Consider the following 16,431-nt stretch of genomic DNA (forward strand, 5'->3'; position numbering starts at 1 on the left):
TGAGAGAATGTGCAGTTGAGCTCAGCACACCACTTCGGCTGACTTTTCAGACATCCCTGTGTACAGGAGTCATAGCAGATGTGTGGAAACAGACTAACATAGTTCCAATCTACAAAAAGTGCAGCAGGGAAGACCCCCTCAATTATAGACCTGTATCACTGACAAGTGTAATAGTCAAAATATTGGAAAAAATAATAAAAACTAAATGGGTAGAACACCTGGAGGGAAATAATATAATATCAGACAGACAGTATGGTTTTCAATCTGGAAGATCTTGTGTATCGAATTTACTCAGTTTCTATGATAGAGCCACAGAGATTTTACAGAAAAGAAATGGTTGGGTTGACTGCATCTATCTGGACCTAAAAAATGGCTTTCTACAGAGTTCCACATAAGAGGTTGTTCTGGAAACTGGAAAATATTGGATGGGTGACAGGTAAGCTTCTAACATGGATGAAAAATTTTCTGACTGATAGCAAAACGAGGGCAGTAATCAGAGGCAATGTACCGAATTGGAGAAATGTCACAAGTGGAGTACCACAGGGTTCAGTTTTTGCACCGGTGATGTTCATTGTCTACATAAATGATCTACCAGTTGGAATACAGAATTATATGAACATGTTTGCTGATGATGCTAAGATTATAGGAAAGATAAGAAACTTAGATGATTGTCATGCTCTTCAAAAAGACCTGGAGAAAATAAGTATATGGAGCACCACTTGGCAAATGAAATTTAATGTGAATAAATGCCATATTATGGAATGTGGAATAGGTGAACATAGACCCCACACAACCTATAAATTATGTGAGAAATCCTTAAAGAATTCTGATAAAGAAAGAGATCTAGGGGTGGTTCTAGATAGAAAACTATCTCCTGAGGACCACATAAAGAACGTTGCGCGAGGAGCCTATGCCACACTTTCTAACTTCAGAATTGCTTTTCAATACATGGATGGCGAAATACTAAAGAAATTATTCGCAACTTTTGTTAGGCCAAAGCTAGAATATGCAGCGGTTGTGTGGTGCCCATATCTTGGGAAGCACATCAACAAACTGGAAAAGTGCAAAGACATGCTACTAAGTGGCTCCCAGAACTGAAGGGCAAGAGTTACGAGGAGAGGTTAAAGGCATTAAATATGCCAAAACTAGAAGACATAAGAAAAAGAGGTGATATGATCACTACATACAAAATAGTAACAGGAATTGATAAAATCAACAGGGAAGATTTTCTGAGACCTGGATCTTCAAGAACAAGAGGTCATAGATTTAAACTAATTAAACAAAGATGTCGAAGAAAAATAAGAAAATTCACTTTCGCAAACAGAGTGGTAGACGATTGGAACAAGTTAACACTTTCGCGCTTTATATTAGAGATAACTCGTCACTGGGTTTTCTTACGATTCCGCATAACTGCCTACTTTTCTCGTCAATCGAAAAAATATTTCTATAAATTCCATTTTTTAACACTTTCGCTCACCCCGCGCGCCACCCCTCGACAGGGCGATATGGGCCCCAGCGTGTCACGGAAGCGCGCGTTAATTTCGAAAAGTGTATACTCTCTTCAACTTTGTTACCTCAATTCTCCTTCTACGAGATTAAATTTGGTATCATTGTGTTCGCAATAAAATTCTCTACAACACTAAATGCATATAAACTCCAAAAGCCCAGCTAATTACCCGCAGCAAACAGAGAAAGTGCGAACGAGTTACCCGGGAGCGCGCAAACGTGATAAAATGTTTTCACTATTTTCACTCTGGTCACCTCAATTTTTGTCCTAGGTCTTTCAATTTGGTCTCAATGGGTTTGTAATAAAATTCTCTAGAGGAACATTAGCATATAAAAAAAAAAACCTGGTCACGCTCCAACCGCCGACGAGTTGAAGACGGGCCACGCGTTAGCCGTGAGTGAGTGCTCAGAGGCCTTCCTGCTACACTCCCAATTCCCACCCTTTTCAAGCCTTTCTTTCGCAATTTTCTTCCTGGAAGGGCCTTGTTCATGATTACTATCCATCGTGGAGTAAGCGTAGATAGTTTCTAAAGCCGCAGTAAGAAATATAGCCACGGGAAATAGCCGAAATGTTCACACGTTTGAGATGCGAGGGGAGGCGACATTGGTCACAACAGTGGAGCAAAGACAATGGGCCCACGGCATGTGCCAAGCCGCCTGAGGGCCACGAGGCTCAACAAAGAAAATGGGAAGACATCGGCGCACATTTTAAAACTAGTCCCAAAAAAATCGGATAAAAACCTGATTTTTGGCGAATTTTTAAAGTGGATGACGCAATGCTGCGTCATCCCCGGCATTACCGCCAGTAAACGGATGACGCAATGCTGCGTCATCCCCGAGCGAAAGTGTTAACCGAAATGGATGGGGATACTTTTGTTTCGTAGAGAATTTATTTGCGAATTTTTTGGTACCAGAATGAATATTATATCACATAAACTTCTATGAGTAAAAAAAAAAATATACAAAGTATGTTTGGGGGTGTGGCGAGCGTGTGGCAGTGGGTTCCCTTTAGCCGTTGATATATCCAACACGTGGGAAATATTTGTATGTGTTATGTATATGTCTGTGTAGGGAATTTTACTGCGATCACTGTCATACAAATTATAAAATGTTTCAACAAGTATAAACATGACAAACATCAAACGAACAAAAACAATGCGTTCGTTTCTGCCGCGAACGCATACTGAGCGACGTGGTTCTATATTTGGCGCTTCTCTTACACATGCTTTGTACAAATGTTATACAGTTCATCTTATAGAAAATTTTATTGCGAACACATTGGTATAAAAAAGAAATACGTACATAGAAAAGTAGGGTCAGGAAACGTATAAACTTTCCAAGCATGATTTCCCCCCCCGTGTTTTCGCCAGTGCGCTCGCGGCTAACTACTCTCCACTTCACACACTCTTGCGGGTGGGCAATTACCTATATAAAACATTCATATGCATATGTCCGTGTAGAGAATTTTATTGCGATTCCAATGATACCAAAATTAGCAATGTAGGACAACTGTAGGCTTCGCAACCATTAAGAAAGTGGAAACATTTTGTTGCTGTTTGGCGCTCTCGGCGAGTGATCTGCATAGTTTATTATTTGGTGTTGATACTCCTTATGCTTGGGCGGCATTTTATAGGTATGCTCTTATAGACAATTTCATTGCGAACACAGTGATACCAAATTTAAATACGTGCGCCTTCAATTATTGTCAGGACAGTCAAAAGAGTGTACACTTTTTCAGTCTTACCGCGTAGGCGCGCGAAGTGCCGAAAGCATCTGGGGTATTGTTTTTTTTTGAGCGCCGAGAGCGCGAAAGTGTTAAGTGAGAAAGTGGTGGAGGCCAAAATCGTCAGTAGTTTCAAAGCGTTATATGACAAAGAGTGCTGGGTAGACGGAACACCATGAGCGTAGCTCTTATCCTGTAACTACATTTCGGTAATTACTGATTTTTCAGGCATCCCGGTGTACAGGAGTCCTAGCAGATGTGTGGAAACAGACTAACATAGTTCTAATTTACAGAAGTGACAGCAGGAAAAGAAACTCAATTACAGACCTGTATCATTGACAAGTGTAATAGTCAAAATATTGGAAAAAAATTATTAAACTAAACAGGTAGAAATGGGTGGGTGGGGTGGCTGGGGTGGGTGGGGTGGCTGGGTGGGTAGGATGGATGGATGTACTGATCAGGTCAATACTGTGACCTGATAGTCATAGTCAATACATAGTCAGTATTGACCTGACAAAGAAACCCCTCCCCACACTAGTTTGATAAGCTCAAGACATGCAACAAGTGGGAATACACGAGAATATGTAGCATTCTATAAATTATAAGTCAACTGTAAGAGTCCAAACTATCAAGATGAATCAACTTTAAGAAGTTACAGGTTGGTTGATATGGTGTTCACACGTAGGGAAGCCTGGACGAAAACAAGGTGCATTAGACGACTGACTGCTTACCAGGTGATGGGTGGCCGCAGTGGCCAGGCAGGACAACAACTACAGTACTTTGTGGTCAAATCAAGGCCATTTAGGACAGGATTGAGAATTCTCCAGTATCTACCTAACTCATGTTATGTCATGGCAGAATACTTGGAAAAGATAACCGCTGCATTGGGAGATGGAAAATCACACTGGGCAAAGCAGGCAATTGCAATGCCCCGTGACGAGTGGGGTACCTGCCTACGTTCAGAAGTGCTACTACACACAACAGCAAAATTTACTTATTAAATTTATATAAATTAATCTTAACATAAAGAAAAGTACATTAACCAATTCCTCACCTCATCTGATGCAATACACGATAAGGATTAGCTCCCATTCGATCCAATTTATTAATGAATGCCAGGCAAGGAACATTATACCTTTTCATCTGCCTGTTAACAGTTAATGTTTGTGACTGAACACCACCCACTGAACAAAGCACTAATATTGCTCCATCTAATACCCGTAATGCTCGTTCTACCTCCACTGTGAAGTCAACATGACCTGTAAAAAGATAACATTATGAATTTTGTACCAATTATAATTATATTTGTACATAATTATAAAAATATTTGTACATAACTATATATATTTTAGCAACACAAAATTTCCATTTGATATTCTCATTTGCTGAAAAAATCAGTCATTTAATGTACTGGAGAGCCAGTCGGCCGAGCGGACAGCACGCTGGACTTGTGATCCTGTGGTCCCGGGTTCGATACTGGGCGTCGGCGAGAAGCAATGGGCAGAGTTTCTTTCACCCTATGCCCGGCCCTCCACCTCCCTGACTTACAGACTGGGGCCCTCCACCTCCCTGACTTACAGACTGTGGCCCTCCACCTCCCTGACTTACAGACTGGGGCCCTCCACCTCCCTGACTTACAGACTGAGGCCCTCCACTTCCCTGCCCCTGTTACCTAGCAGTAAAATAGGTACCTGGCTGTTCGTCAGCTGTCACGGGCTGCTTCCTGGGGGTGGAGGCCTGGTCGAGGACCGGGCCGCCGGGACACTAAAGCCCCGAAATCATCTCAAGATAACTGTAATGACGTTTCTTTTTCTGGCGGGTCACTCAGCAACTCCCCAAGCAATAGCACTGGCAAGTCTTAGACAACCACATAAGATCTTTGTGTGGTTCTACAACATACAAAGACCTAAATGCAGATTCCAGCGCTCTCCACATTGCGATGGACAGCTTGGGGATCAAAGATCAACCCAAAACCATGAAAATATCCACCAGAAAGTATAAAGACATCAAAGCTGACTGAAGAAAATTAGTAATTCTGAGCAAAAGAAGACAATTGTTGCTGTGGGTTAAGCAACCCAGCCATCAGACCAACACCAGATGGCAGCACAAGTCAAATTGGGGTTACTTCATTCACCAAGCAATCCAAGCAGAAAATCAATTCCCCAAACTCTGAAGAAGAACGAATCAGGGAAGGGATGGGTAACTACTGAATGGCCCACCAGAAAACGCATTTCATTACATTCAACACAATTTCTGGAAGAGCCCCCCTCAGTAGCTACCCAAGACAACTCACAATGACACTTCAGAAGAGGTCAACACTTCTGGAAGAGATGAATGTAGTGAAACTCCAATTTTTGGATGATCCCCAGTGGCACCCCTGACACACTATGATGAGATGGAGAGTTTTAGAGGCTTCCTGGGAATCTGAACCTGAACCCGGCCCCTACTCAGAGGCACAAGGAGCAGTGACGTAATTTTGCGTCCTCACCTGGAAAGGCAACCAGAAAGTCAAAACAAACTACACTGCTAAATTAAAAAAAAAAAAGATTAAAACCTCAAAACAAGCCGAAAGAACTCCCTCAACTATGTAAGCAACAATAGAATTTTCTCAAAACTAGTGCAAGCTCGTTCACCCCATCTCCCCAGACTCATTTTCTGGGGTGGGGGGGGGGGGGGGAAGGTGTAGCCCACCATCAGCTGGCATCCCCAAGGTCAGTTTTAGAGCAGATGTAGGAATCTACCTGATGTCATATAAGGGAGAGTGGGAGTGGATCATGGAGCTACTGGGGCTCACCCGAAATTGACATTTCATTACATTAAATGTTTGTTTTCTGGAGGAAGCTGCTTGTGGTTCCATGAAGCTAAATACTCATAGAGAAGGAAGAAAACATGGGAACCTCCCAGGGAGGGAGGTCCGGAGGGCTCGTGACGAGGACGAGAGACCCGCCACGACACACGACCCAAGGCCATTCAAGACAGCTGAGGCTAGGGAACATTCACCAAAAACTGGGCCTTCAGAATCTAATTTGATCTTTAAAAAAAAAGGCATGAATATCTCCCCAAAACATGTTTGCAAGCACAGCCTAAAAAGCATCACACTTCTGAATGTCATGGGCATGAAAAGAGACCACAGGCTGGCTAGACGTGATTCCACTGCTGATGACCTAGAAAATATGAGCCTTTGGATAGAGGACCTAGGAAGTACCTGTTGAAGATTCTGGGCATCAATGTCCTCATGGCCCACTCTCTAATCAGGCCTCCTTGTTGCTGGTCTGATCCACCAAGCTGTTTGATGCAGCTGCTCACAGCTTGATATAAGTGTCACCACCCAGTTGATCAGTTATCACTAAGGATAACTTGTTAAGTTCTCTGTTGATCACTGCGAAATGTCAGTCAGTTATGTCCCGTATGTGTAGGAGAAAGTGTTAAAAGGTCTTGAGTCCTTGATGTTGATCGAGTTCTCTCGCAGCGTGCCTATTGCACCTCTGTTCTTCAGTGGGGTTATTTTGCACATCCTGTAATGCCTTCAGGTCTCGTGTGGTGTTACCTCTGTGTGCAGATTTGGTCCTTCTAATATTTTTGAAACAATATTGCGAAACAATAACTAACGAGCAACATGTGGTTTGCTCGTTAATCGAGCAAAATCTCGTCAATCGAGACAAATTTTCTGCAAGTGGCTCGCTCGTAACTGGAGTCCCTCGTCACTCGAGGTTCCACTGTAGTGCATGATAATTTCATCTACATCTAAAAGCTCTTAATACTGTATTAGTTTACACAAAAATAGAATTGGGAACTAAATTGTTAATCAGGGTGATTTCCTGGAGATAGAATCTCAATGCTCACACACCTGGTGTATCAATAATGTTGATGTTGTGGTTCTTCCACATGGTATAGGTAGCAGCACTCTGAATTGTAATACCTCGTTGTCTCTCTAGTTCCATACTATCCATCACTGCTCCAACACCATCTTTTCCACGCACCTGATAACAAAGAATAATAATCCTGCATTAGTAACCACTGTCAGTGTAATGAAACGCCAATTTCTGGACAAGCTCCCAGTGCTTTCCTAAAGCTATACACCGAGATGATTCCCATTTACCAGGCTGCACCAGCTGTGGAGTTCTTTACTAAGGGGGAGCTCCAATAGATGCTTAAAAATTATTTCATGCACAAGTAAATGACATGTGTATAAATATTCAGTTTATTTACTTCTCAGACCCGTGTCCAAGATTACTTTAAACTTGGACAGCTGAAGTGTGCAGCTGAGCTGGGCAGGAATGCCAACTGCTCACAACAGCTATCATCAAGGGGAAAATACCTAGAGCAACAGCACAAGATCTTGAGGAAATATTGCCAGATACACAGGTCTTGTCTGATCTCTACCTGGTAGTGCAGGGAAATCAGAAATTTCTGTGTTCAACAAATTTATTGACAGGGCTAGTATAGGAGGATCCTTTTGTGGGATTGATACAGCAACGTTTGCAAATATGAGGGAGAAAATTTCCTGAAACACCAAGTGCTTAACACTTTCGCACGTGGCACGTGAGTGCTGCAGACTTTGACGTCATGGGGCGGACGGTGCGGGCGAGCGACACCTAAATGTGTATACTCGTTTAAGTTTTCTCACCTTAATTCTCGTGCTACGTCGTTCGTTTTGGTGTCATTGTGTTCGCAATTAAATTCCCTGCAGATGAATATGCATATAATGTCCAATAGCCTGGCATGACTCCCCACAGCAAAGCCCAAAGCTGGAAAAGTTACCCGTGAGCGCACAAAATCAATAAAATGTGTATACTTGTTTCAATTTTCTCACCTTAATTCTCGTGCTACGTCGTTCGTTTTGGTATCAAAGACATGCTACTAAGTGGATCCCAGAACTGAAGGGCAAGAGCTACGAAGAGAGGTTAGAGGCATTAAATATGCCAAAACTGGAAGACAGAAGAAAAAGAGGTGATATGATCACTACATACAAAATAATAACAGGAATTGATAAAATCGATAGGAAAGATTTCCTGAGACCTGGAACTTTAAGAACAAGAGGTCATAGATATAAACTAGCTAAACACAGATGCCGAAGAAACATAAGAAAATTCACTTTCGCAAACAGAGTGGTAGACGGTTGGAACAAGTTAGGTGAGAAGGTGGTGGAGGCCAAGACCGTCAGTAGTTTCAAAGCGTTATATGACAGTGCTGGGAAGACGGGACACCACGAGCGTAGCTCTCATCCTGTAACTACACTTAGGTAATTACCTCTAATGAAAAGGCAGGAGCAGCTGAAAAAGCAGGAACGAAGGGGGGCCCACTGGTCAGACCCTGAAGCTCCAGCTGGAGGACTAGCTTTGAAGGCCTCCGCCGCCACCCCGGTAGGGGACTCCCCAGAGACCGCCAGTCTCAAAACCAACTAAACCCCACCCCGACTCCAAAAACCTCAGACATTTCAGAGCCAACAGCAAGGGCAGGGGGAGGGAAGGGACTGAATGAACCACCGAAGGGGTAAGGACAAAGAGGGGTGGACGGAACCAAAGTCGAAGCAACTCCCACCCCAAAGTCTGGGTCCCTATAACCAAAATGGGGCAGTCTCGGGGCATCCAAGGAAGCAACAAAGCTATCACGTTGCAGCAACCAAAACCGAGCAAGCAATGCCTCTGCTGCCTGCACCCTCATATCAAGTTCAGTAGCTTGGGTGAACTGGAGCACATACAAAGAACAAACGTCACACGACTCTGAATCAAAAGAACCACCGACCCAACAGGCAGCATGGTGGAGGCACAACCAGTGATTGTCACCCTGAGACAAGGGGACAGAGCAACCATCAACCTCGCACGAAGCGAGAGGGGACTTGAGGGTCGCATCCATCGTACCACGGAGCCCCCGTGGGGTTTCCCCAGGTCCATTAGCCTTGGTATCACGCTAAGGAAAGCCCAGGCAGGGTACTGCAAACCAACACCCAAAACTACCAAACAAACTTCTAAAAGCTGAACCCCCGGGACGTGTCCACTCACGGGAGCCAAGCAGGTGGTACCACCAAGAACACAGAGATGCCTAGAGAAAGACCCCCAATTGTAGAAAGGGGGCAACCAACTAAAGGCATACCCCCCCCCCTCACTAGGCAGGAAAACAAAAACAAAAGAAAAACCCCGCAAGAAGACAATGTACTCAGGAAAACCAGGAGGCCTGGCCGACAACCAGATCGTGGGGACGCTAAGCCCCGGAAACAACTCAAAGTAACCTCACGGTAACCCAGGCGGAACAGAGCCGGCCGCTACAATAGGTGATAACTAGCTGTACAATACCCCGTGCCCCTACCAGTGACAAAAACTACCTCCTCCCCAGAGGCAAACAAGGGCAACAAAAATCCCCAGCCGACTCCAAGGGCGGCCAAATACCGAGCAGTAAAAGTCACAGCAGAGGTAGGTCCCATGGTGACATGTGGAAGAAGGCCCCCAAGCCCCAAGGGCAGTACTGTACTTATAGGGCACCTAGGGAAGGAAACCCTAGGCGCATGCAGCCAGAGTACCATAGAATATTACTCCTGGCTCACACACCCCCTGTAGAGACAGACCAAGCCACAAAGCACCGTAACTGAGAGCAAAACTGGAGCCAGAGGCACCTGACCAGTCGGTATCACATCAGCCAAGAACTGCTGGTTGGATCACTGGCGTATGGGTCTGGGGCTTCCCCTTTCCCCCTCCTGGGGAGGGGGGAGTTGCACAGACAGCAGCGCGGCAACGTAATGACATGATGCTCATTTGCTAATTTTTGTTGGATTGTACTGTCCACACGTTTGGCTTTCGATAGCAATATTTTCACCATAATAGGGGTTTGTTTCGGGGTGCCAGACATGGTCAATGGGAGACATAGAACGCTCCCAACCACACAGGGGTTTCTATATAGGCCATTGCTCATCGTGCCTCTCTGAGGGGGTCAGGTTCTGGCTCGTGCGGCCCGGTAGGCAAGAACTCCATGCACTTTGATGCCAGAAAGCTAATAGATATATATCAGCCTGGATAGCTCCAGGGAGCCGACAGGGCTCACCCCAGAAAAGGAATGGAGATCGATAGTGTGCGTAAGGTGCTGGACTCTGGGTTGTGTCATAGACCCAATGGGCAACCAGACAGGCAGAGAATGACCGCCAGCCTGTAGTAGAATCAATGAGCACCCTCCATACTCCATGTAGCGAGTGTAGGCGCGATGAGCTGAGATGGAATGGCAACATAGTAGACCAGTGGGGAAATCACCAGGGCCTGAAGATAACTTACCAAGTAGATAATCCAGGCACAGGGGGCTGCTCTCCAGAAGAACAGTCACCAAATGCAAACAAAACAACCACACTAAGAATGGTGACTGCAGCATACCACATAAACAAGCATATTAACCACAGTGCATCCCAACACAACCAAAAGAATGCCCCAGTCACAGCCCAAACAAAGGAATCACATTTGTGAATAGCCCATGGTGAGGCTCTCCAACATGATGGCCAAGTCTCTTAGGAGCGAATTCCCGAACACACCAAAGAATATACAGTAAACTTGACTGTGCAAGGACAGCATTAGCAGGCACCCCAGGGAAATAAACCCTAAGCCAATGAAGCCCGAAATGCAACAAGAGCCCAAGCCCACATGATAAGTCAGACGAAAAAGATGCATGTGAAGCCAATACAAAAGCACAGAAGCACTATATAAAGCAAATGACCCCCATAGGACAACAGAGTCCAAGATTGGCCAGCACTTAGCTTGCAGCAAAGGAAGTTTCCCCATAGTCTGATTGACTACAACACAACAAGCTGTAGCATCAGCAACAGAACTGAGATAGTAAGCTGGATGTTGGGGGCCGGGTCATCTGGTGGTGGGAATCAGTACAGTATTAATGAGTTTCTAGCTGTTTGAGTAAATTCCTTGTTCAGTGTGAATAGTATCTGGAGTTGTTTGGAGGTTTTGAGGTTTCATTTTCTGTGAATTATTCAGTTGTCTGTAAAGCTGCACTGACTTACAGGAGGCTTTCTCCGGGGGTGGCAAATTGTCACCTAATCCCTGCTCTTGAGAGGAGGGAAGTCAGGTTCTGGCTCTGGTTCCCCGGTAGACCAAACAGAATTTTCACAACTAATGTGACCGTTCAGTATGGAGCAGTCTCAGCAAGATAGCTTCAGGGACCCACCAGAAGGCTCCCTCCTGAATTGTATACTGTACTGTATTTAGAAACATTTTTAAGTATACAAGCTGGGGAAAGTCACCTTAATAATAATGAAAAATTATATTACACATTAATATGTATATGCTGTCACAACATGTACACCTTACTGCAACTGAATATAAAAAACTCCATCATGAGTGCTAGTATTTATATGTACTGGTAGAGTACAACCTCAATTAAAAAAAATCCTGGGGAGGGGACATTGCACACTTCACAGGATGAATTTACTCACTTCCAACACAAACAAGTGTTTGGAGATTCAGCAAAGTGAAGGCCGTGAGGATCTGCTTAGGAAGCAGAGTCAGAATTGGGAAAGTTGTCTATGGTATGATAGATTGAAATAAAAATTTTGCTTGGTGAAATAAGCCCAAAAAGCATTGGAGATATTAGGGTATGAATGGTAACTCTTAATATGGCTCTAATAATGTTTTTAAGGATTTTTGTACATGGATTCAACATTAGAAGAGTATGTTGGGACTTGGAAAGCCTTAAAGCACATTTGAATCCAATTTCTATGATTGGATTCAAATGTGCTCTAAGGCTTTCCAAGTCCCAACTTACTCTTCTAATGTTGAATCCATGTACAAAAATTTTCGTATTAATTTTCTGCAGTTTTTTCCCTTAGATATGGGTAATTCTTCATCCAAAAATGAGGTTTCAAGGCTGGGGGCATAGGAAACATGCTAAATGTAGTGAAATCTCCTTACAGAGAGGTTGTCTTGGCAGTTATCCTTCATGTGACAGGTTGAAATTAAAATTTCCCTAGGTGAAATTAGCTCATAGAGCATGGGGAAATATTTGAGTATGAACAGTACCTTAAGAGTTTTAACACCTTCTTTGCCCGATCATACATATTCCGTCACGGACCCAAAATTCGGAAAGTGCAAACGGCATCATTAATTTAAACATTTGTAGAAATTCCATTGTCCTAATACTATGGCATTGTCTTAAGATGCGCGGCAACTTCTGCCTATTCTTCGTATACCCCACGTGGCATCCTGACCCCGCAGTGTGGGCGCTCACCCACGCTGAAGGCTCACTGTTCTTGTGACCTAGTTCATGACAGCTGCGGCCTCCCCTTGAGTTGAGAAGTTTCCACATTCCAGTTATTTTATCTCAGGTATTTGTTGTTACCGGTTTTATAAAACACTGCAAATTAACTTCCAGATTATTAGAAGAAACATTATAAGAAACAGATGAAGCAATGTATTTTTGTCTTAAAAAAATTGCATTTCACAAATGCCTCTTGAAGGCATCTCCAGTCACAACACCACCTTCACTCCATTGAATTGGAGTTGATCACATATAGTTTGCTGAATTGAGATTGCACTATATGTACATGCAATAACAAAAAAATACTGTAAAAAGGAAGTACCAACCTCATGCATTTCATAAATTCGGCCAGTGTAGTACAAAATCCGTTCAGTTAAAGTTGTCTTTCCAGAATCAATGTGTGCAGATATTCCAATATTTCTAATTTTTTCTAAAGGCACCGTGCCCACCGATGTGGAAAACCGAGCAAGCAACTGGAAAGAAGCAAATATTAATTAATAAATTATATAAAGCAGGAAATTCCATCTGAGCAAGATATAACAATATTCTGTATGAGCTCGATTATCCGGACAATATGGTATGGATAAGGATAAGCCCGACATCCAGATAAGTAGAATTCTTACAAGGGAAGTAAAAAAATAAGTGATGAATGTAATGAAATGACATTTATTGGGCGAGCCCTGGAGGCTCCCTGGAGCTATCGGGCTAATATGCGAATCATTAGACCAGGCATTAGTCTATGGAGTTCAGTCTACCGGGGACCACGAGCCAGAACCTGGTCCTCTGCAGAGAGGCGCAGGGAGCAATGGCCTTGGAAAAAAAACTCTGTGGTTTGGGGTTTTCCATATCTACCATCAACTGGGAAAAAGTACCCAGCACCCAGAAAAGTAATCATAACAAAACAGATCCCACAGGGTAAGAAAATTGCAACCGAAAACCGAACAGAGATGCAGAACTCCCTCGGAGTTCCCCGTACCTCCCACGCCGGCGACCCAACCACTTCAGTTCGGAGCCTAAGTATCAACCACACGAAACCCGTATATTACATTTTTAAATGCCAAATATGTTCATGTTTAAGATTCAAAAGATTTGACATATCCAACTGTATCCCGTCAACTGGATACAGGTCACTTTGTATCAAAGTTGGTTTACCAACAGATTTTAAAACTCCACCTAACTTATCAACCCTGTCTAACCCAACCAAATCTAACCTAATCCAGCAAAGTGGTCATTATAAATGGCTCACAGCTTCAGTGTTTGTTCAATTCTTGCAGCAGGACAAAAATATTTGGGCAAGTTTCCTTTCACCTAATGCATCTGTTCACCTAGAAGTAAATAAGTAGCTGCTCTGGAGAAAATGCAACACCGAGCAACAAAAACCATCCAAGCTGAGTCAACTCACGTACCAGGAATGGCTGAGGGCCACAGGCCTAACAACACTACAAACCATGCATGACAGGGTGGCTGTCATTGAATCTTTTAAAATGTAGGACTGAGAAAAGATGTTTCTTCACCCAGTGTTATAAACCCATGGAACCGCCTACCCGCCGAAGCCGTAAACGCGAAAACAATTAAAATTGTAAAGTCCAGCTGGGAAAAATCATCAGGACAAATGGAGGGGATACCTATGACAAAACGCCGGCTTCCTGTCCTCGTCGAAGCCACTAACACACTAGTGGCATTGACGAGGATTTCTAATCATTTCAGTCATGCTAGTTAAATTGTAGTTACCCACTATACTAATAGTCATACACAGTGCTGCAAGTTCACACCGAGACTTATAATACCCGTTGTATCCCCCAAGCAGATCAATACACCATAACAGGTCAAGGAAGGCCAATGATGGTTAAGGCAAGTTGTGGGAGACTGAGGCTGGGGTGGTGCCAGGAGTCATGTCGTGTGACTGACCTTGAGGTGTAAGTGCCATGAGTGCCATGAGGTGTGGAGAGTGTTGAAGAGAGAGCAGGAGCCCGTGGCAGCCATGGTGGTCACACACACACACTGGGCCGGCACACCGCTGCTCGGTTACACTCCGCTCCTGTACACACCTGGGACGGGTCGTATCGTATACAACGCTCTCGTCGGTTCAATACACAAAACGGTCACGCAAGTACTTAAATCAAAATCAAATCAAATCATATATTTATTCAGATAAAGTACATACATACAAGATGAGATACAAAACATTGATGGATTTGTAGATAGAGCTAGTACACACAATGCCTAAAGCCACTCTTACGCAAAGCGTTTCGGGCAGGAAAAACATTAAAGGCTAAAACTTAATACTAATTGAGATTAAAGTATAAATTTGAGTTGAGAAAATAAAAAAATAAGAAAAGGGGGGAACATGTCAAGAAAATAGTAAATATACAATTTGGTCAACAAACAGACTGTTTGAAGCTTCAAGAAGACCTAGACAAGCTGAAGGAATGGTCGAACAAATGGTTGTTAGAGTTTAACCCAACCAAATGTAATGTAATGAAGATAGGTGTAGGGAGCAGGAGGCCAGATACACGATATCATCTGGGAGAGGAAATTCTTCAGGAGTCAGAGAAAGAAAAAGACTTGGGGATTGATATCCCGCCAGACCTGTCTCCTGCAGCACATATCAAGAGGATAACATCAGCGGCATATTCCAGGCTGGCCAATATACGAACGGCATTCAGAACTTTGTATACCACATATGTCAGGCCAATCCTGGAGTATGCAGCCCCAGCATGGAGTCCATATCTAGTCAAGGATAAGACTAAACTGGAAAAGGTTCAAAGGTTTGCCACCAGACTAGTACCCGAGCTGAGAGGTATGAGCTACGAGGAGAGACTACGGGAATTAAACCTCACTTCGCTGGAAAACAGAAGAGTTAGGGGGAACATGATCACCACATTCAAGATTCTGAAGGGAATTGATAGGGTAGATAAAGACAGGCTATTTAACACAAGGGGCACACGCACAAGGGGACACAGGTGGAAACTGAGTGCCCAAATGAGCCACAGAGATATTTGAAAGAACTTTTTTAGTGTCAGAGTGGTTGACAAATGGAATGCATTAGGAAGTGATGTGGTGGAGGCTGACTCCATACACAATTTCAAATGTAGATATGACAGAGCCCAGTAGGCTCAGGAATCTGTACATCAGTTGATTGACGATTGAGAGGCGGTACCAAAGAGCCAGAGCTCAACCCCCGCAAGCACAATTAGGTGAGTACAATTAGGTGAGTACACACACCTCGGTCCTATTTCCCTATCATACCTAGTTTTAAAATTATGAATAGAATTTGCTTCCACAACCTGTTCCTGAAGTGCATTCCATTTTTCCACTACTCTCACGTTAAAAGAAAACTTCCTAACATCTCTGTGACTCATCTGAGTTTCCAGCTTCCACTCATGTTCCCTCGTTCTGCTACTATTCCGTGTGAACATTTCGTCTATGTCTACTCTGTCAATCCCCCTGAGTATTTTATACGTTCCTATCATGTCCCCCCCCCCCTCTCCCTTCTTCTTTTTAGTGTCGTAAGGTACAGTTCCCTCAGGCGCTCCTCATACCCCATCCCTCGTAACTCTGGGACGTGTCTCGTTGCAAACCTCTGAACCTTTTCCAGTTTCTTTATATGCTTCTTCAGATGGGGCCTCCATGATGAGGCGGCATACTCTAAGACTGGCCTCACGTAGGCAGTGTAAAGCACCCTAAATGCCTCCTTACTTAGGTTTCTGAATGATGTTCTAACTTTTGCCAGTGTAGAGTATGCTGCTGTCGTTATCCTATTTATATGTGCCTCAGGAGATAGATTAGGTGTTACGTCCACGCCCAGGTCTCTTTCTCGCGTCGTCACAGGTAGGCAGTTCCCCTTCATTGTGTACTGTCCCTTTGGTCTCCTATCACCTAGTCCCATTTCCATAACTTTACATTTGCTCGTGTTGAACTCCAGTAGCCATTTCTCTGACCATCTCTGCAACCTGTTC

General features: G+C 43.8%; 1 protein-coding gene across 1 annotated transcript in view; it reads right to left on the reverse strand.

Moving 5' to 3' along the window:
* mEFG1 (mitochondrial translation elongation factor G 1) overlaps positions 1 to 14,538 on the reverse strand; it is a 61,666-nt gene extending 47,128 nt beyond the window's left edge. Inside the window, exons 1-4 of the mRNA XM_045736868.2 lie at positions 14,381 to 14,538; positions 12,799 to 12,945; positions 7,077 to 7,209; positions 4,284 to 4,488 (exon numbers count right to left, since the gene is read on the reverse strand). Coding sequence (XP_045592824.2) covers positions 4,284 to 4,488; positions 7,077 to 7,209; positions 12,799 to 12,945; positions 14,381 to 14,455 — 560 coding nt within the window. The 5' untranslated portion in view covers positions 14,456 to 14,538. The remainder of the gene's footprint in view (positions 1 to 4,283; positions 4,489 to 7,076; positions 7,210 to 12,798; positions 12,946 to 14,380) is intronic.
* Positions 14,539 to 16,431: the final 1,893 nt, after the last annotated feature.

The sequence above is a fragment of the Procambarus clarkii genome, chromosome 18 (genome assembly GCF_040958095.1).
Source record: "Procambarus clarkii isolate CNS0578487 chromosome 18, FALCON_Pclarkii_2.0, whole genome shotgun sequence".
NCBI classification, from domain to species: domain Eukaryota; kingdom Metazoa; phylum Arthropoda; class Malacostraca; order Decapoda; family Cambaridae; genus Procambarus; species Procambarus clarkii.